Source organism: Equus quagga, chromosome 18 (genome assembly GCF_021613505.1).
Source record: "Equus quagga isolate Etosha38 chromosome 18, UCLA_HA_Equagga_1.0, whole genome shotgun sequence".
NCBI classification, from domain to species: domain Eukaryota; kingdom Metazoa; phylum Chordata; class Mammalia; order Perissodactyla; family Equidae; genus Equus; species Equus quagga.
Genome location: NC_060284.1, coordinates 27,005,069 through 27,027,040, shown reverse-complemented (window position 1 = coordinate 27,027,040; position 21,972 = coordinate 27,005,069). Strand labels below are relative to the sequence as shown.

The window sequence follows — 21,972 nt, the reverse complement described above, 5'->3', positions numbered from 1 at the left end:
AAACCAAATAATTATTTGTCATAAATATGACTAAGTGAGTATTAACATATAGGTAGCTCATGCAGATTGAGAAGGCAAACATTAAAATGTCCTCTTGATAAATGAGCAAAAATATAAATGGATAGTACTTCCTCTTTTGTGAACTATGTATTCACATACCCTAACATATTCTGTTGCTGGTTCTCTAGGACATGTTAAGTCTTATACCTTTATACATTGTTTCAGAGCTGTGAATATATTTCCCACCTATCTGTGCCTGACAGACTTCTCTGTTTTTCTAAGAAGCCTTAGCTTAGCCGTCACCTCTTCTGGGAAGCCGCCTCTTGCTTTCCCCAGAGGAGAGTGACTATTCTGCTATACCTTCTCTTCTACCTTTATTATCTTATACGACTGGGTCACGGAGCAGGTGTTGAACCTGCTCGTCTTCTTCCTAGATGTGTTTTTTTACAAATGAGCCTAGAATGTAAACTCAGTGAGGATAGAGATCTTACCTAATATATTCCTTGCTTTTTTTCTAGCACCTAAAATACTCTAGGGACCTGACATATATTATATACTGATAAATACTGAGGAGTTGAAGTAGAATTCAGGCCAGTGAAGTGGAGAATATTGTTGATAGTTTTGAAAATCAGTGGTTTTGATAATGAATGTGCATCACTAATTATAAACAACTTCTTGGTTGGTAAGCATTCTGAAATACCTTTGAAAATAGAAGCAACTCATCTATAGGAGAGAAAGTTAATGAAGTGGCATCCCCTCTTTTACATAAGTTACATGACTATAATATATATTTAGAGATTCTCTGGGGAACTGTAGAACATTCATGAGCATTGACTGGATTTCTTTCTGAATCAGGGGAGCAAAATTCTTCTTGAAAATTAAGTACTTGCTCATATTCAGAAAATTAAGTCTCTTGTTTAAATCCTGGGAAAGACCACCTTACCTGGAAAAGTAAAGGCCCCTTTGCTTTTCCTCAGTGAGTGCATTAAATACTACTTTAAAATGTTGGTATCTGTTAGCAGCCAACTCTAGGAAGTCAATGGTGAGATGTCATAAGACTCATCTTTCCTATTTTAGAGGAAATTCTAAGTTCCTCCAAGTTAAGAAAGCTCACTGTGAGAGTCCTATAGATGGCAGTATTTGCTTTACTTTCAAAATGCTTTTATAGGTCATCATCAAGAATATGGGCTGGAATCTTGTTGGTCCTGTTGTTCGATGCCTTTTATGGAATGACAAGGAAGATGATAAAAGGAAATACTATTTTCTGATGCTTGATTTATTAGTAAAGGTAAGTTAAAACTAGGTTCTCTTTGTTAGAATACGCAGCAGTATTTTATAATTCCCATTAATGTTTAATGCTTGTTTTTCGTGAGAACGCTTTTTAGTTCATGAAAATACAGGAGAGAGCTCTTCGGAGAAAAGACCCAACCTTATTGATTGGATGGGCAAGTCCACTTCAGTTTCCCCAACTTTGTGGATATAAGAATCACCTAACCTCATGTCAGACCCTCTGATTGAGAACCTCCAAGGAGAGACCTAAGAAGCTCTATTTTTAACAAGTAGCTGATTGTATAGATGTAGAGATAAGGTTTAGAGAGCTAGTTCAAGGCCACAGTGATCTTTTGGCAACGTTGGAACTAGAATCAAATCTCATTGCCCTTTCCTCTGTGGTTTGCTCCCTAATAGAATATGAAAAACCTAGAATGCATGTGAGCACAGTGGAAATAGGAATAGAAAATAGATTAGTTGTGACTGACAATCTTAAAAAGAGACTTTTGGTAAAACGTTAGTAGAGTTATAGGTAACAAATGATGGTTAAGAAAGATAAATTCTGAGAAAAAGGACATTGTAAGAAGCTACTTAGAGATCAGTACAAATAAACACAAATATATACTTGGAAAGAGGGAACTCCATCTAGATATTAGTTATTAACTATGAGAGCTTTTAAAAAAAACCAAGGCAAATGAGGTGATAAGATGTGGCCAGTCAGTCACAGGCAATGCAAAGTTTTATCTGTTCAGGAAGCACAGAAGAGACCACGTTCGGGGCCGGCTCCGTGGCCAAGTGGTTAAGTTCACGCACTCCGCTTTGGCGGCCCAAGGTTCAGATCCTCGGAGCGGACATGGCACCGCTCGTCAGGCCATATTGAGGTGGCGTCCCACATCCCACAACTAGAAGGACCTGCAACTAAGATATACAACTATGTACCAGGGGGTTTGGGAAAATAAAGCAGGAAAAAAAAAAAAGGAAGATTGGCAACAGTTGTTAGCCCAGGTGCCAATCTTTAAAAAAAAAAAAAAAGGAAGACACCACGTTCATCTACATACCCTGACATACGTAGAGAGGTCCCACCTGTTGGAAGCCCTGAGAAACTAAGGCAGCCTTTGCAGTAGATCACAGCTCGAAGGAGACCTCAGCTCTGGTGATCAGGCTCTCCCTTCCCCTGTTTCTCTAGCTCTTCCTTTAGCCAGGAATTTAAATCTCTAAAATGTAGTTCTCCATTAGGAGACCTTTTGACTTCTTACTTCTTTCTAGTTTTACAGTGATTTGACTAGGGTAATAACAGATTCTGTGTTTTGCTAGTGTATTTTTTTTAATTGTATAAGGTGTTTTACTGTTAAGCAAACAGATTCTGTGTTTTGCTAGTGTATTTTTTTTTAAATTGTATAAGGTGTTTTACTGTTAAGCAAAAATAATTATATTTTCTCAGCATCTGCCTTCTTTTAAAAATAGTAATCATCTGGCTTTAAATAAAACTTGTATTAAACAGGTTCAATTGTGAATATTTTTATAGTTATGTAATCCAAAGGAATTATTGTTGGGTTTGCTTGAACTGATTGAAGAGCCCTCTGGAAAACAGATATCCCAAATTATCCTTCTTTTACTTCAGCCATTACAAACAGGTAATAAGTATTTTGATATCTAAGTGTTTTTGGTTTTATCTATGTAAGTGATATTTCTCCAAAATGTCAACACTATACCAAAGTAAAGTTCATGAGTAGATACTGAGTCCTCTGCTTAAGCTAGTAATAGCAGTGCCAGTTTGAGTCCTGCTGCCCATAGAAAGATGACAGTACCTGGTACAGAATGGGTACCCAGTAATATTTTGTTGAATGTCATGCTGTTTTCAATGTGCTGTGTTGTAATCTATAGCTTTTTGCCTAACCTCCCTATCTGCAACTTATAGCTAGAATTTTCCCTGTAAATACATTTAAAGGATTGCCTCTGTGGTGTCTGCAGTCCTCAGTCTGATAGCATTGTGGTAGTCCTTTATCTTGGTTAAAAACAGTATCAGGCAGGGCATTGCTCAGCCTCTGCCTCGGGAGGTTGGGATTGGGAATAGCAAAGGTACTGCTGAAGAAAGAACAAGTGTGGAAGGAAAAGGCTCCATGGCTGAGTGCAGTAACAGTATTGGTAAGTAATGGATGTTGGCAACCAAGGCAGACAGTATTTATCCATGAGAAGAGACTACTTTTTCATTTTATGACCTACATATAACTCAGAGTCTGATAGAAGGACCCAGAATCAGAAGTTAGAGTAAGTTTGTTTTAAATGTGAATGCCCAGCAGCTTTGTACCACTTGAAACATTCGAAGTCTTCTAGAAAGAAAAATCTCGTAATACTCCCTCCCATTTTTACAGTGCTTTATAGTTTACAAGACACTTTATCTTATTTTATACTTACAGCGACCAAAAAACATAGGAAGAAGTGTTTCTGTCTTAAGTATGTAATCTGTCATAAACATCCCTAAACAAGATTTCATGGCATCCATTGTAAATTGCCATGTAAACGTACACTTTTAGTATAAAGATCCGTTATTTTATGCACCACTAAAAAGGAAAAAACACTGCCAATTAAGCTATGTTGTATCACTCTGATTTCAGAATTGTTAAAGTTGAAAAAAAGTGTGTTTTAATTCTACATCATTTACTGGACTTCTTGTCCCATGTTTAGCATACTTGATGAGCCTACCTCAAGTAACAACTTGGTCTCTATTTTAGTGATTCAGAAACTTCGTAACAACAAGGCATATTCAGTTGGATTAGCATTGTCTACCCTTTGGAGTCAGCTCTCTCTCCTTCCTGTTCCATACTCAAAAGAACAAATACAAACAGATGACTATGGCCTTTGTCAGTGTTGCAAGGCCTTAGTAGAGTTCACTAAGCCTTTTGTAGAAGAAGTCATGGATGACAAAGAAAACTCTCAGGAAAATGAAAACTTAAAGGATGAATTACTGAAGTTGTAAGTATATTTTTAAGAACACTTCACAATAGACTTAAGTAATAGATCAGTTATTTTATGTTTCTTTATTTCTTTGCAATGGAAATATAAACTTTAGTGTGAAATTTTGAATTTTAGAAGAATATAGGGTTTAGTTGATATCCTGGGCATTTGATGAGGAGGCACTGATATTTTAAAAAAGTAAAAAACCAAAATCCATTTGTTTACTTCATATATTCTATGAATTGCCTTTACTCATCATAGTAAGTGAATAGTAGAGGTGGGGGAAATAGATAGGTGTAGCTCAAAGAATCTGGTCTTTCTGTGGGGGAATTGTGTTTTTACTCTCCCTTTGAGAGCAGCAGCAGCAGCAGCAGTAACAGCAGACAGTTGAACATCCAACTTGACCACAAAGCCAGTAGCAGAGTTCCCAACAGCATTTGCTCCAGGAGTACTGTAGACTAAACATGCACTTTCGATGCGACAGTCAAGCACTTTCCATATGGCTAGTCCAAATTAAGAAGTGCTCTAAGTATAAAATACTCCTTGGATTTATTGATTAATTTCTTTTATTTCTTACTACTTTTTTAGTGTGATGCAACAAATTTTTAATTATATATGGGGTTTGCATTGTATTTCTTTTGGACAGTGTCGGACTAGGTTATTAAATTACATGGACCAATAATTTTATTTTTAAAATTTTGGAGACTAAAACTACTGTTAGCTTGCTTTCTTGTCAGGTGGTGACATTAACAATTTTTTTTTACCATTTATAAAACCCATTATTTTGTGAAAGAAAAGATATTTTAACTAAGGAAATAGGAAAGGCTTAATCACAGAATAAACTGTGGTCTAAATAAACCAAATAATAGCTTTATGAAAAATTACTACATCGTCCCACTTTTTCCTTGAACTAATGAAAACTGCGTCTGGACTAGCCCTGGTCCTCAGACAAACATCCAGTATCCGTTGGCATTTTCCAGACATAGAAACGAATCTCACCACACTGAGTCTGGCAAATTGTTCTCATGCTCTCCCATTACTACTAAGAAGGATCTTATATCACCAGTTTTACAGGCCATTGATTTATTGCTGTTAATGTTACTTTTCATGTAAAATTAACTTAGATATGTTTATAGAACGAGGTATTTTATACTCAGGAAGTGCTGTATTCATAGTTACCCATTTCTTATACCTTAGTTGTTTCAAAAGTTTGAAATGCCCTTTGCTGACAGCACAATTCCTTGAGCAGTCTGAAGAAGCTGGAAATGATCCTTTAAGGTATTTTGCATCTGAAATAATAGTAAGTACAGCTAATTTAATCTGCTTTAATATCTGCTGTAATCTAAAATGTTATCCTGCCATGTTCTCATGTACTGCACATGAGCATGTAAATTGATACATTTATTAATAAAGCAATATGTAATTTTTGTAAACCACAGATAAAAAGATGGAAAATAAACACCAGTAATTTTATTACTCAAATATAAATAATATTAACATGTGCATTGGAAAAACCTACAGTTCTCCTCCAGTGTCTTTCTCCTTTACTTTCACACAGAACACTTCACTCTGACACTTTCAGTCACCAAATATGTGGGCTTTTTCCCCACACCAAGCAATTCTGCAACTCCAGCTGGGTGCCCTACAATTTAACTCAATTCTGACACAATCTACCTGGAGATAGTGTCAGATCCCACAGGTTTAGGGCTCAGTCCCCTGAGACTGCCCCCCTACTTCAGATGCCAATTGCACATGATAGGTCCTCAGGTTACCCATAACTTCTGTCCAACTTGGCTACAAATTGGAGATTCCCATGACCTCCTCCCCTTTTAGATTTAAGTATTTGCTAGAACAGCTCACAGAACTCAGGGAAACACTTACTTATGTTTACCAGTTTATTAAAGTATATGATAAGGAATACAGATGATCAGCCAGATGAAGAGATAAATAGGGCGAGGTCCGAGAAGGCTCCAAGTGCAGGAGCTTCTGTCCCCGTGGAGTTGAGTGTATCACCCTTCCAGTAGGTGCATGAGTTCAGCAGCCTGGAAACTCTCCAAACCCCGTACTGTTGGGATTTTATGAAGGCTTCCTCACGTAGGCATGATCAATTACTAACTCTGTTTCTAGTCCCTCTCCCCTCTCTAGAGAAGTTGGGGGAGTGGGGCTAAAAATTTCAAGCTTCTAATCATTATGACTTGGTCTTTCTGGTGACTAGTCCCCATCCAGGAGTCCACTCAGAGACACCTCAGTAGAACAAAAGATGCTCTTAGTACTTAGGAATTTACAAGGGTTTTAAGAGCCATGTGTCAGGTACAGGTCAAAGACAAATGATAGAATAAGAGATGCTCCTAGTGTTCTTATCACCCAGGAAATTATAAGAATTTCAGGAGCTCTGTGCCAGGAAGTGGGGGCAGAGACCAATATATATATTTTCTATTATCTTACAATTCTAGAGCTTTTTCTACTTTTATAGTCATAAATAAACAAACATATATAGTTTTTTTCAAAGAGTCTATCATATTATACATACTCTTTTGTAATCTGCTTTGTTTCTCTTAGTATAACATGAATTTTTTTCCATTGGCTTAATAGTATTCAGTGATATGGACTTAGCATAATAATGTGTTTAACCTGGGCCATGTAATTTCAACACTTAGATTTTTTAATAATTTTTCATTACTATAAAATAACTCCAACTTTCTTTTTTTAACTAAGTCTATGGTAAGTGTCCTTGTAACCAAATCTTTGCATATTTCTTTAATTGTTTCCTTAAAATAAATTCCTAGAAATGGAATTTTCTGTGCCAAAGCATATTTTCACTTTTAAGGCTCATGATAAATATTTTCAGAATAACTCCAGAAATAAGTAAATTTTATCTTAAAAGCAATTTGACTATGCATCAAGAGTATTTTAAAATGTGCTGGGATTCTGTCATAGGGAACTAATCTGAAATATAGAAAAATATGTACTTGAGATTGATAGTCATGAATTTCAAGTTAGAGCTGTTATTGTGGCTGTGGGTTTTCTTCAGCCATGTTCAGCTGTGCAAATGCATGTGCAGCATAAGAGAAAAGTTGGATTTTAATTAGGTTGGGGTTTTGAGAACTGTGTGAATTCTACAAAGCAATAGGGCTAACAGCATCGAGCGTTATGCAGGGGAGTGACTAATGATGAGCAGTGGGATTTAAGCTGAATAAGGAGGGAAGTTAGGACATACTAAAGACAGCGAAAAGATGATGCGATCACTAGATTGTAGATCCTGGTGTGAGTGGCAAGTTGTTGGAGTTAGGTTACTAAAAGGAGTGAGCTGTAAAGATGAGAGGTTAAACAACAGGATGCTTGAAATTAATATTATGGAAAGATTACAGTTACTAATAACCATGTCTAGGGTATGACCATGGGAGTGAGTGCTCTAAGGAGAGAATGGAGGCTGAGATCACTGGACTAAACAAAGTGAAGGACCTGAAATTCCAGGGTATTAGAATATTTTGGGTTGTACATTTAAGTCACACAGAATTGTAATGAGTCATGTCAGAAAGCCAAGTAATGGAGTGACTTTGGGGTCTGCTAATGACTGTAGCAAGGAGGGGTAGAGGTGGTATAGTCACATGAAATGAGTTTCAAAGCTGAGGGATTGTAGAGAGGAGGGAAGAGAATGATCTAGAAGTAGCAAGGAGAACAAATATTTTATTTCCAGGCTCAGTGGTAAAATGGATACATTAAAAAAAAAATAGCAACCCTTTAAGAAGGTTGCAGAGAAAACAGTTGTTTTCAGAGGTGAACCAGATTTCATTTAGAGCAAAAGAGGTAAGAGACCATCTAGAGAAGAATGGATTTTGCTGATGACCATGAGTTCCCCAGGCCATGACTGACAGATGTCTCAATTTGAGGAGGGGTAGAAAAAGGGGTTAGAAAAGGAGATGCCAGAACTTTAGGGAGACTAGATTCTGAGGATGAGAGATGATTTGGTGACTGATATAAATAGGGATACATAGTTTTCTCAGGAGCACATAAGAGTCGGGGGCCTCTTCATTGTTGCTAATTCTAGAGTACAGTATAACCCCCTGGATGCAGTATAAACACCATCGTATATGATTTATGTACCCCATTTTGATAAGATGGCTATGAAAGTTGGAAACTGTTAAAGAATTTTAAGCCTGGGAGTGATGTATTCAAACTGTTTTGGATTCATCACTTTAGTGGAGGATGAATTTAACGGAGGTAAGATTGGAAGTAGGGAGACCAGTTAGATGTCTTTGGGGAATTAAGTGAGAATGGTGAGAGCCCGAGTATGGAAATGGTGGTGGAGATGAAGAGGAGAGGGCTGATTTGAGAGTTTTGTCATAGGTAAAATTCACAAAATTTGGTCATTGGTTGGATTTAGAAGAATAGTGAAAAGGTTGGGTCTTGCATGATGTTTTTCGCTTGGGTGATTGGGCAGATGAAGGTGACAATAACTGAGAGAATACAGAACGAGGAGCAGGGGGTCTTGTGCTTAAAAAAATTTTTTTTATTATGGAAGTTTAAAAACATTCAGAAAAGTAGAACAATATAACATACCCTTGTGTACCCATCACATAGCTTTAACAGTTACTGACATCTTGCCAGTCTTGTTTTATCTATCCTCCCTCTTTTTTTGCGGCTGTATTTTATAGCAAGTCCTAGATATATCATTTCATCCATAAGTCTTTAAATATGCTTCTCTAATTGGTAAGGACTTTTTAAAAAACATAACTACAGTGCCATTATGACATGTAACAAGATTACAAAAATTTCTTAATATATTTCTAATACCCAGAGAAAACCGGTTTTTAAGGAGCAAATTTTGAACAAGAGTGGATGAGATCACCTAAAGAGGTAGATCAGTGTGAGAAGAGAAAAGGGCTCAGGACTGAACCCTGCAGGGTACCAGCACCTAAGATGAGCCCACCAAGAGACCAGGAAAAAAGAGTCAAAGAGGTGGTAGAAATACTGGGATAGTAGAGTTTTGAGAAGAAAGAAGTGATTGGTACTGTTAAACACAGCAGAGAGAGCCTGTACAGTAAGAGTTGAAATGCACCCACTGGATTTAGGAAGTAAGGTGGCATTGATGATCTTAGCAAGAATGGTTTGAGTGGAGACAAAAATCAGTGAAGTGGATAAAGGAGTATATGAAAAATGAGAAAAAGGATAACCTCCTCTTTAAAAGAGTTTCGATGAGTAAGGGAGAAGAGAGATAATAGCTAAAAGACATGGGTTTATGGTAGGAAGGCAATGGGGGAGACAGGGGACTTGAGCGTATTTATATGCTGAAGGGGTGGGAACCATCAGAGGGGAAAGAGCAGCACTGTAGAATCTGGTTACCTGTGATGATTACATTTGATGATTTTTTTAAAAGGCTAACCTTAACTCTGGAAAAAAACACGCATAGCATTGGCTGAATGAAGAAATGGAGCTTCATGATTAACAGGACGTTTGGAATCTGAGTACAGTAAACTTTAAGTCTTATAACAAGAGTGCGTGGCTTTTAAAATCAGTACAGCAGTACGGTAGCCGACTAGCAGTCTCATGACTGAGGATGATTTTCATGGTTCCTTTTTGTGTTTTGAAATGACTAATGGAGCCATCTGGGATTAGCAGATTTTAACTCCCTAAAGGCTGGGAAAGTCTCATTTGGCTTTATAATTTCCCGCAATGTCAGGCCCAGTGCCTGGCACTTAATTGTTTGTTGGATAAATGAGTGAATATGTGGAAGGTCAGTATTCATTCTGCTTTACCTGTTTTTGTCATTCTTTTTGACTTCTGGACATTTGTTGTGATCTTAACTTTCTTATGTTTTTTTGTGTGGACCTTCTTAGTATTTGACATAAGTATCATGTCATTTTCTCGATAAGGAAACTGAGGCTTTAGAGGGGTTAGGTAACTCATCCAGTGTCTCTCAGCTGGTAAGTGGTAGAACCAAAATGCAAATCAATTCCATTGGATTCTGAAGCTCAGGTGCTTTCTAGTATACTAGAGTTAGAAATAGTAAAAGAGGCATAGGAATGACCTTGTATTTCCTGAGTCTCTCTTTTTCTTTCCCCTTCCCTCCTTAAAAAAAAGAGGGGCCGGCCCTGTGGCATAGCAGTTAAGTTCACACATTCCACTTCAGTGGCCTGGGGTTTGCCAGTTTGGATCCTGGGTGCAGACCTACACACCACTTATCAAGCCATGCTGTGGCAGGTGTCCCACATATAAAGTAGAGGAAGATGGGCACGGATATTAGCTCAGGGCCAGTCTTCCTCAGCAAAAAGAGGATTGGCAGTGGATGTTAGCTCAGGGCTAATTTTCCTCAAAAAAAAAGGTTAAACTGTAGTCCTGGGCCAACCCCAGTAGCTTCGTGATTAAGTTTGGCACACTTCACTTCTGCAGTCTGGGTTTGGTTCCCAGGCAGGGACCTATACTACTCACCTGTCAGTGGCCATACTGTATTGGTGGCTCACATAGAAAAAGAGGAAGATTGGCAGTGGATGTTAGCTTAGGGCGAATCTTCCTCAGCAAAAAACAAAAACAAAAAAACTGTAGTCCTGTCCACTCACGTAGGGATGCTTCTCTTTCTCTTACGACACAAGAGCCCATGTGACCTGTGATACCAGCAATGTCCTCAGCCTCTGATGCCTCTGACAGTGTTTGTTCTGCCCACTCTGTATCTAGGCAGATGGTGGTCAAGGGAGCATTTTCCCAGAGTTTTCTTTATCCAAGTAGTTAGTTTACTATCATTTCGTGATAGTTGTATGTCTCACATTTTTAGATTGATCTCAGATATCTCTGAAGGATTTTTTTAATGTGATAAAATATACATAACAAAATTTACAATTTTAACCATTTTTAGATGTACAGTTCAGTGGCATTAAGTACACTCACATTGTTGTGCAACCATCACCCCATCCCTCCCCACAACTTTTTTATCTTTCCACCCAGTTCTTTCAGGTTCTTGGCAAAATTTATGTCCTTGAAGCTATAGGATTGAGGTTCCCATTTTTGTGCTGGCTGTTCGCTAGGGACCGCTTTCAGCTCCTAGAGGCTGTAGCTCTTGCCACCTAGCTCTCTCTATGGGCCTTCTTAGAACATGGCAGCTTAGTTCTTTAAAGCCGGCAGGGTTGAGTTTCTGACTCTCAAGGAGAGCCTGGATCCTCTTTAAAGAGCTTCTCCCTGATTAAGTTAGGCCCATCCAGGATAGACTCCCTTCTCAATAACTCAAAATCCGCTGATTTGGGACCTTAATTACATCTGCAAAAATCCCCTCACTTCTGTCTTATAATCTAATCATGAGAGTGACATCTTGCCTTATTCTGTTGGTTAGAAGCAAGTGTCACAGGTCTCACCCACAATCAAGGGGAAGGGATTATATAGGATGTGAATATGAATGGGGGAGGGCACACTAGAATCTGTCTGCTATAGCTTCCTTTTTTATTGTTTCACAGGGTTTTTTATCAGCAATTGGACATCCTTTCCCCAAAGTACTGTGTAATCATGGAAGGAAAAAGAGGACGTGGGATTATCTTGAATTTGAGGAAGAAGAAGGCAAACAATTAGCCGACTCTATGGCTTCCCTGGCATATCTAGTATTTGTACAGGGCATCAGTATTGATCAGCTTCCAATGGTCTTAAGGTAGGAGTTAGTGTTTGGTTTATTCATGTATTCTAAAAGGAATATCATCAAACTCATTTATCTAATGTCCAGTATGCTTATTAATGTAGTAATACATTTACAAAAGTTATTTTTATTCTAAATAATATTGCCTATAATCTGTTAAAGCCAGTAGTAGTCAAGCAGTGAGAGGGTGGACTATTGAAATAAACATAAGGGAATGATGAGGACAAGAGTCCGAAAGTGTTAACCTAGGCTTGGTTTTGAAGCTGTTGGGACCACTTTGAACTATAAGGGAAGGAACTGGCCAGTTACCCATGGGGTTGTCTAAATTACGATCACCTTTTCACTAGATTACTGATATAATCCTGAATGCATAGTTATATATCCACCCTCAATCCCTTGTAATCCAACTCATTCTCAACACACTAGAAAGTGAAGCTTTAAGAGTAGTCCTTTAATGAAAACACTTGTGTGTGTTCTTATTGCTCTAAGAATAAAGTCTAAATGCCTTCCCATGAGACAAGTTTACGAATAATCTGGTCTCTGCCTTATTGCCTTGATTGACCTCCTACTACCTTTCCTCTTGTTTACTGTGCAGACCTCTTGGTTTCTTGTTCACATGTGTCATGAATTTTCCTGCTACAGGGCCTTTGTATATGCTTAGAACCATCTTTATCCTTAACTGTCAGTTTCTGAGGAAAGCCTTTTCTCACCACCCAATTTAGGTTGAATCCTCCTATTAGAATTACCTTGACTTTGTCCTTCTTTTCCCATAAAGTTTATCAAAATTATTTATTAAATAAATATATAATTTTATAATGTAATACCTTTTAAACTTTAAGGTCCATGATAATAGGATTTTGTATTTGGCTTGCAGGCTTTGGGTATATTTCTTTGTGTCCATTTGTATATTTATGTATGAATATACATGGGGATATATTTGTATGTAAATATTGCAATAATGGCTACCACTTGCATCCTCACAATGTATTAAACACTATGCTAACAGCTTTATATGCATTTCTAATCTATATAATAACCCTGTGAAATAGAGCATTATCTCATTTTACAGATGAAAATAACAGGCTTAAACAAGATACCAGCCAAGATCATACAACTAGTGGGATAGGTGGAATTCAAACATAATTCTGTCTGACCCCAGAGCCTATACACTAAATCACAGTCTACCACCAAAATGACTTAGGTGTGTATATTAGTTTGCTTGGGCTGCCATAACAAAGTACTACAAACTAGATACTTAAAATAACAGAAATTTATTGTCTCACAGTTCTGGAGGCTAGAAGTCCAAGATTAAGGTGTGCGTAGGATTGGTTCCTTCTAACGGCTGTGAGGGGAAATCTGTTCCATGCCTCTCCTCAGCTTCTGGTGGTTTGCTGGCAATCTTTGATGTTCCTTGGCTTGTAAATGCATCATTCCGATCTCTGCCTTCATGCTCATATGGTGTTCTCCCTGTGTGCAGGTCTCTGTCCACATTTTCCTTTCTCACAAGGCTACCAGTCGTATGGGATTAGGACTCACACTAATGACCTCACTTTAATTTGATCACCTCTGTAAAGACCCTATCTCCAGGGTGAGAGGTGGCTGCTCTGCTCCTGTCCACCCCAATTTAAAAAAAAGACCCTGTCTCCAAATAAGGTCATATGCTGAGGTACTGGAGGTTAGGACTCCAACGTATCTTTTTCGAGGGGGACACAATTCAACCTATAACAGTATTTATGTATGTAAAATTTCTAAAAATGCATGTGTATATGTGTATGTATATATGTTTGGGTTTCCTCTTTTCTATTTTAGCCCATCGTACCTTTTGCAATTTAATATGGGGCATATTGAAGTCTTTTTACAAAGGTAAGATCATTTAGATGGCATCTCAGAATTAAACAGTAGTGTTAAAATAGTCCTGTCAAGATCAGTGGAGACTATCTTCTCTTTGCCAGGCCCTAATTAATTAACTGGTTACTTTATAAAACAGTGAAACAAATATTCACAGAGAGACAGAAATGAGTCAGAGGTTTTACAACAAAATCTCTTTTATTTTAAACCCAAGATAATATTAAAATATTGTCTCATGAGGGAATGTCCACTCATCTGCTTCTGAGGTTTCTTACCTTATTTCAAAAGTTGGTCATTTGAAACACATCTATGCCATTGCAACATCCTCCATCTAAGGAGGGGTTGTCAGTAAAAGAAATTCATCCATGTTTTTGCTTCATGGACATGATCTGTGAACTGCATCAAAAGGAAAGAGGTCCTGACCCCACCCATTATAACTTAGATTATTGACAGTGATATCATTCAACAACTTATCTCATTTGAGTCAATAAGAAGCAAGACTTTCTCTTTTAAAAAAATTACAAATTAATAGGTATGCATAATTTTTCCAGACAGATATTTAAGAATTTTGCAAAACTATATGCTTTGTTTTCTTTTCCTATAACATGTTTAAATTATCTCTTGAGATCAGTCAGGGCCTTTTAGAATTATCCTTTAGGAACACTCGTGACAGTTTATCAATCCCATCTCTTCCCAGGTGAAGGAAGATTTGTAACATGGCAAATGTCCAAAGCCTCGGCCTACAAGGCAGGAATTTCCAAGGGTCTCCTGGCACAAGTAGTTATTAACTCTGTAAATTTACTGTATTATGTATGTCTTAATGATTTTACTTTCTCTTTACTTAGTTCCTGTTATATTCATACAATGAGAGTATGTATTGATTTGAATCTTAAGTTCTATATTCTTAAGATCTCCAAACTTAGTCACTAAGCCAAAAACAACAATTTTGACTCCTCGTATGGTTAGAATAAGAACCTGGAGCCTGAGTAAATATTTTTTGCCACAGATCTTAAATATTTAGTTAACAATGATTGTAAACTTAAAAATATATATTATCACAAATGGAAAGCATTTAATTCTTTGTATATAAAAAAGTGAAAATATTTTACAGATTAATCAACTGGAATACATAGTATTGTATCAGGTATAAGTGATTTCTTAGCACTTGGCTGTTTGTGATTTTCTACCAGGAAATAAGCCCTGAGTGGGCTGATTTTGGTCAGATGTGTATGTCAGTAACCAAATCAAAAGATACATCAAAGATGGATTAAGAATTTTGACAAAGTTCTTCAGCAGAATTTCTCCTTAATGATGTGTATTTTTAAAGTCTTTAAATTTCAGTTTTTGCTTTATTTTTCCTAAAATGAAAAATAATTCTAAAGCAATTTAGAAGATCATGTTGATAAATTTTAATGTTCTCTTCCAGAACAGAAGAGTCTATTTTCTCCAAAGGATTGGTAAGATTTATTTGTACCCAATGTAATTTAAATAGATAGTCATGTCAACAAATACAGCTGTTGACTTTACCATATATGTATTCCTGTATATATTTTAATCTGTAGGATCTGTTGGAGAATGGTTTACTGAGAATAGAAGACAACAGTCTGCTTCACCAGTACTTAGAAATCAAGAGTTTTCTTACCGTACCTCAGGTAAGTAAAATATGTGCTCTGATCTTGAAAACAGCTCCTTTGCTATTGTAAACTTAAGTAAAGTTCTTTTTCAGACTCCTCTCCCACTTTCTTCTCCATATCCTTTGAAAACTCTAGTGCCATGCTGTCCAATAGAACTTTCTATGATTGTGGAAGTGTTCTGTTGTCTGTGCAGTACAGTATGAAATCCACTAGCCACACTGAACACTTGAAATGTGGCTAGTGTGACTAAGGAACTGAATTTTAAATTTTATTTAATTTAAACTTAAATAGCTGTATGTGGCTAGTGGCTACCATGACTGACAGCATAGCATCTAGTGGAAAAGCATAGCTTTCTTAACACTGTTTCTGTAGGGACCTTGGAAAGTGAATCTCCTTTACTTTTATCATAACTCAAGTCCTCAGGACTCCATCAAGGCATGCATTGACTCATTACTAGAAAGACATTTTGCTTTTCCCTCTTGCGATTTATTTTGCCTAGTACTCTTTGTTAGTTATCATAAACAAGTAGGTCCTTAGATGTCCACGTAGAAACTTGTTTTCCCACTATTTAAATAGTAAAACATGACTTTTGTTAGTATATTAAGCCTGATTATTTTTAATGAATGGATTCTATTTCTGCATGTTTGATTTCATTTTTTTTGCCACTCTAGACATAATTGAAAATTCACTTCTAAATTTACACCTTGTAACACCCCAGTCAATATCACTTACATAATGGATTGCACTTAGCTTCCTGTAGACATAGTGGAATGAAAGGCTCAGAGAAAAATTTACTTCATTTTTACATCTCCTACCCTCACTTCTCTTAATTTTTAGTATTCTCCATTGATAATATAGTTGTTTGCAGTCAGAATAATCTAATAACATCTGAACTGAAATTTTTTCTTATTTCCAGGGCTTAGTCAAAGTAATGACGCTGTGCCCCATTGAGACATTGGTATGCAAATGTTTTGGGACTAAACAATAATGAGTTACATTGAGAAATTTTAATAAATCATTTCATCTTTATTCAGTTTATGTAACAATATTGTTTGTTCCATTTTAGAGGAAAAAGAGTTTAGCTATGCTTCAGCTATATATTAACAAGTTGGATTCACAAGGCAAATATACGTTATTTAGGTATGTATCAAGAGTGGTTAATTGCAAAGTGTGTGGTTGATTAAAAACCAAATTAATGCCATTTATTCCAGGTTATATTATTTCAGTGTGTTTTACATGTAATTCAACTCTACTTGGAAGCCATATTATAATAAATTCTCTTATCTGTGATGGGTAGGGAAGGGTTAATCAAATATTATAGATACTTATATGTGCCTATATATTATATGAATAATAGTGTATATTTCAATTCAATTAATTGAAATACTCTAAAACTAAAATAGACTTAAAAGATTAAACTGAGACTGGTAAGGTTCCTGCTAGATTATTTACATGTCAATAGTCTCCATTCACAGTTGAAATTAATGGCTCTGGAGTTATAACTTTGACAGGCTATTCACTTTAAGTTAATAGTATAACTTATTAATAGTTGTGTTTGAGAGAGAAAAGATTCTAGCAACTCTATGAGTTAAAGATCAGCAAACTTGGAGCCGGCCTGGTGGTGCAGTGGTTAAGTTCGCACATTCTGCTTCGGTGGCCTGGGGTTCGCCAGTTCGGATCCCAGGTGCAGACAGGGCACTGCTCAGCAGGCCATGCTGTGGCAGGCGTCCCACATATAAAGTAGAGGAAGATGGGCACGCATGTTAGCTCAGGGCCAGTCTTCCTCAGCAAAAAGAGGAGGATTGGCGGCAGATGTTAGCTCAGGGCTAATCTTCCTCAAAAAAAAAAAAGATCAGCAAACTTTCTGTAAAGGTCCAAATAGTAAACATAGGCTTCATGGGCACACAGTCTCTGTTGCAACTGCTCAACTTTGTCTTTGTAGTGGGAGTGGGTGTATTCCAATAAAACACAACAGGCAACCGACTGGATTTGGCCTGCAGACCTTAGTTTGTTGACACTTAGGTAATAACAATGAATTAAAAACAGATTTGGGCATTGTTAAAGTCTTCTTTGGGATTGGCTAGTATTAGCATTCTTTCTTTGTTCTTGTTGTTTTTTTGTTTGTTTTGGTGAGGAAGATTGGCCTTGAGCTAACGTCTGTTACCAGTCTTCCTCTTTTTGCTTGAGGAAGATTGTCCCTGAGCTAACATCTGTGCCATTCTTCTTTTTTTTATGTGGGATGCCACCACAGCATGGTTTGATGAGTGGTGTGTAGTTCCACACCTGGGATCCAAATCCGTGAACCCCAAGCCGCCAAAACAGAGCCTACCACGGGGCCAGCCCATACTATTAGCATTCTTGATCCTATCTTTTCTTCATTTGTACTGATAGAGTCAGAGCAGGTTTATGAAATCTCAATTTGATGCTTAGGTCTTATACCAGCTTTCCTGTTCCGGTCTACCTGTATGTCTACCAAAACATCCCCCTTTTTTCTTGAGCTAGTCATACTGAGTTTCTTCTCTTTTCAATTAAGTTAGTCTCACCAGACTAGTCTCTTTTCACAGAGAATAATTTTGGGGGTTTTTAGGCTATGATACTAGGACTCATACTTGCCATGTCAAAGCGTTGCAATTGTATGCATAAAAAGATTCAAATTTGGTTTAATAGAAATTTCTTTTTGGAAGATCCAGTTAAAATAGAATCTGCCAGCTGGTGAGAACAAAAACCATAATTGGTGGCTTTGTAATTGGTTGATCAGCTTGCTAATTGTCTTCACTGGTTTTTATATTACTAGAAATAACACATGGCCCATTTGAATTTGTAAAACTTTCATCTTACAGTCCAGGATAATTTAAAATGTATTGTAATTTTGCTTTCAAGGTGCTTATTGAATACAAGTAATCACTCAGGTGTGGAGGCCTTTATTATTCAAAATATCAAAAATCAGATTGACATATCATTAAAGGTAAGAGCATATCTAAGGTATCAATTATCAATTTATTTTGTAGGATATATTTATTCATTTGTGGAATACATTAATGTGGATTTTTGCCCTATGGACTTTTCTATCTCTAGTGTTAAGGGTATATTTTTTTCCCCATTTCTACTCTTTTTTTAACCTGAATTTGAAATTTTAAGTATAGATTTAAATTGTATTAATTTTTTTGAGCAATATATGACTTACTTTTGTTTTGCTTTATACTTCTAAAATATTAATGGAAACTGAAGTCTAATCTGTGAATACTCAGTAATTCCATATAGAAAACAGAGAAAGAGTGCACCAGTGTTCTCAGACTGGCAGAGTTTATTCCAGCTGTTTGGAAATAGTGAATGAAAGAATGGAAATTAAAGTTAAAAAATATATTTTAAATGTGTTGTAATTGTTTATTTTTGTAGTATCAAGGTATTAGAAAAACACATGAATTTATCAAGCTTTTATTTAAAGCCTTTCCCAATTTTTCTTTTGCTTTTTAGAGGACACCTAACAACAAATGGTTTACAGGACCACAGCTGATTTCTCTTCTAGATTTGGTGCTCTTTCTCCCGGAGGGGGCTGAAACAGATCTACTGCAAAACTCAGATAGGTGAGGTGACCATTACTAAGGTTCACATAGTAAATTCAGAATAAAATGTGCAACCCCTGCTTAGGGAATCTAAACTAATAAAATGTATTTTCCTGTGATTTTATGATCTGTGGTTAATTCATAAAATTACATAAAGATTTTCATATTTAAGTAATTAGATACTCTATAAAAACAAAATAAGAAATTTTTCTTTCCAGAAGTAGGACCGACAGTATGATTTTGTACCTTTGATGTACCCAGTATTCCAATATAGCTCATAGCGATTTGCAACTACAGCATTGGTGACTAAAAACTAAGAATTTCATGTATGTAACTTCTAAAAGGCTTATGTGTTTGAGTTTTATTGTTTTGTTTTCTAGGACATCATTTTTTTCATATAGAACATGTAATTTTACTTTCAGTTTACTAGAATGAATGTTTAGAAATGGTCGTAAGCATTTATTAAAGGAATCTGAAAATTCAGGAAACGAGATGATATTCTCAAATATTAAAGATAAGGCTCTGTTGGGGGAAAAAATGGTAATTTTCACAATTGTATTTTGTGAACTTGGAGACCACAATTGTATTTTGTGATTAAGTTCTACTCCAAAAGAGAAGTTAAAGGGAATAGTTTCTAATGGCAAACATAATTGTAAAAGTATTCCCAAGGTTGTAAGTTACTTTTATTCATTGAAATTGCTGACTATATAGAACTATACCAAGTAACAAATGATATATTTTTAATTAACAGGATAATGGCTTCATTAAATTTATTGAGGTATTTGGTTATCAAAGATAATGAAAATGACAATCAAGTAAGTGAATTTTTTGAAAAAGAAACTGTAAGTATATTCAAAATGCATAAGGAGGGTTTCAGGTTTTCTTATCAATACCTACTTAGGCCAGTGTCTAATATCTTATCCAGCTACAAAGACTGGGAGAAGTGCCAACAATTATTCTGAAACCTGAAGTTAATTCCTAGGGGCCCTTAGCACCCCACATCCAGCTTCCCCTTCCCTTTCCTTTTCCTGTTGTACCTCTGTCTCTTGCTGTAAGCATTGCTTATCCCTGTTAGGCAGATAATTTGCAGGTCCTAAGTTAACTAACTTTTTGGAGCTCAACATGTGGGTGTCTTGTTCATTGCATCTCCTATAGTTCATGATATAAGTCTGGGCTATATGAAATAAAATCATCTGAGGGGCCGGCCCCATGGCCAAGGGGTTACGATTCTGTGCTCTCCACTTTGGTGGCCCAGGTTCACTGGTTCGGATCCCCCATGCGGACCTGCTTCACTCATCAGCCATGCTGTAGAGGCATCCCACATGCAAAAAATGGAGGAGGGTTGGCATGGATGTTGGCTCAGGGCTGATCTTCCTCAAGCAAAAAAAAAAAAGAGGAAGATTGGCAATGGATGTTAGCTCAGGGTGAATCTTCCTCAGCAATAAATAAATAAAAATTAAAAAATAAAATTATCTGATACTTTGATATCCCCTCATCAGATGTGACAAACAAGCGTATTCAGCACTGAAATCTGTTATCTGTTAACAGTACCTTTTGGGTAATGTGTAGGAAGCTGGATTTTTTTTTAATGTGCATCATTATATGTATTCAATAAATAGAAAACTATTTGAGGAGGATGTGTCATACAGTAAAATTATATTTGCTTTTTATCCTCTCCTCCCTTTCTACTTAATTTATTCTAATAGTTGCTTTCCCTGTGTGTGTCATCTCTATTAACTGTAACTACCTGAATCACATGTGTTGTTAATCTGGTTGGTTTTTTTAAGAAAGTAATAAAAGAAAGGAAAGTAATTGATTTTTATATAAGGATGCCCAAGAGGTGTTTTTTTTAATTTAAATCATAATTTGGAATGGAAGGTTTATGAGAAAAGTAGCAGTTTCCTTCTCTCTGAAGCAGTTTCCATCCCTCCTTGACCTCCTATTCATCCCTCTCTAGCCAGAAATAGTTATTTGCTGCCATTAACTAGTGCTTACTTGGTACTAGAGTGCTTTTTCTTTTCTAACATTTTATCATGAAGTTTTTCAAACATATAGCCAAGTTGAGAGAATTTTAAGGTGGTCACTGATTTACCCACCACCAAGATTCTGCCATTAACATTTTACTCTACTTTTGTCATGTATCCATCTCTCCACCCTTTATCAATCCATCAGTCTCATTTTTGGATACATTTCAAGGTAAACTGCAAACATCAGCATACTTTCCCCTAAATATTTCAGCATGTATTTCATTAAGTAGAGTTAAATATTTGTCTAGTTTTTCATTGAGTTAAAATTTATACTATAATATAATAATACAATGTGAAATGCACAAATTTTAAGTATACAGTCAGAATTTTTAACAAATGCATAGATCTGTGTTATCCAAATGCTTATCAAATATAGAACATTACTGTCATCACAAGAAGTTCCCTGTTTCCCTTCCAGTTAATTCTCACCTCATTACTCCACACCCATTCCCCTCCTCCTGCCAGTGGCAACGACTGTTCTGGCCAAGTGCTGTATATCATTTATTCTTCACAATGCTATAAGTACTCTTTATTTTTTACTTTTCACAGATAATGTAGGCACAGGAAGGATCTTTAACTTGCACAAGAGCAAACACCTAGTAAGTGGTAGAGAAAGCTATGACCCCAGTCAGTGGCCAGAACCTTTGAATCACAAACTAAATCCTGACTCCTAAAGGAGCTTGTGGTAAAAATAGAAGAGGTAACAAGTAAAATTCAGCAGCAGTGGAGGCCCTGAGGCTTCAGGAAGGTGTCCTTAGGGTAAGGTATGAGTTTTTACTTCTTCAGTAATCAGGAAAGGCCATATCCAGAGATGATCTGATTTGCCTGACAGGAGGAAAAAGAATCTTCTTGATTAAGAGTGATAGATTTATTAGGTATGGAGCACTGTGTACTACAGGGGCAGCAGATGGGCCTCTGCCTAGAGAGGGAAGACACAGTAGTTTAGCATTGTGCCACATATGCTATGATATCCACAGACAACGCCTTACTTTTATTTGGCTTGAACATTATGTGGTGAAGAAAAGGATATAACCAGCTTATAAGATTGCTCTTATTTACTG

General features: G+C 36.6%; 2 protein-coding genes across 4 annotated transcripts in view; one reads left to right on the top strand and one right to left on the bottom strand.

The window, feature by feature from the left end:
- The window catches only part of GLMN (glomulin, FKBP associated protein), a 38,900-nt gene that overhangs the window by 4,027 nt on the left and 12,901 nt on the right, over nucleotides 1-21,972 (top strand). For all 3 annotated transcript variants that reach the window (XM_046645469.1, XM_046645468.1, XM_046645467.1), the window contains exons 4-16: nucleotides 1,169-1,288; nucleotides 2,795-2,903; nucleotides 4,002-4,242; nucleotides 5,422-5,524; nucleotides 11,667-11,854; nucleotides 13,649-13,702; nucleotides 15,114-15,144; nucleotides 15,250-15,339; nucleotides 16,238-16,279; nucleotides 16,388-16,461; nucleotides 18,202-18,286; nucleotides 18,796-18,905; nucleotides 19,636-19,699. In XM_046645469.1, coding sequence (XP_046501425.1) covers nucleotides 1,169-1,288; nucleotides 2,795-2,903; nucleotides 4,002-4,242; nucleotides 5,422-5,524; nucleotides 11,667-11,854; nucleotides 13,649-13,702; nucleotides 15,114-15,144; nucleotides 15,250-15,339; nucleotides 16,238-16,279; nucleotides 16,388-16,461; nucleotides 18,202-18,286; nucleotides 18,796-18,905; nucleotides 19,636-19,699 — 1,311 coding nt within the window. The remainder of the gene's footprint in view (nucleotides 1-1,168; nucleotides 1,289-2,794; nucleotides 2,904-4,001; nucleotides 4,243-5,421; nucleotides 5,525-11,666; nucleotides 11,855-13,648; nucleotides 13,703-15,113; nucleotides 15,145-15,249; nucleotides 15,340-16,237; nucleotides 16,280-16,387; nucleotides 16,462-18,201; nucleotides 18,287-18,795; nucleotides 18,906-19,635; nucleotides 19,700-21,972) is intronic.
- The window catches only part of C18H1orf146 (chromosome 18 C1orf146 homolog), a 47,214-nt gene continuing 45,485 nt past the window's right edge, over nucleotides 20,244-21,972 (bottom strand). The window contains exon 6 of the mRNA XM_046645472.1: nucleotides 20,244-21,736. Coding sequence (XP_046501428.1) covers nucleotides 21,701-21,736 — 36 coding nt within the window. The 3' untranslated portion in view covers nucleotides 20,244-21,700. The remainder of the gene's footprint in view (nucleotides 21,737-21,972) is intronic.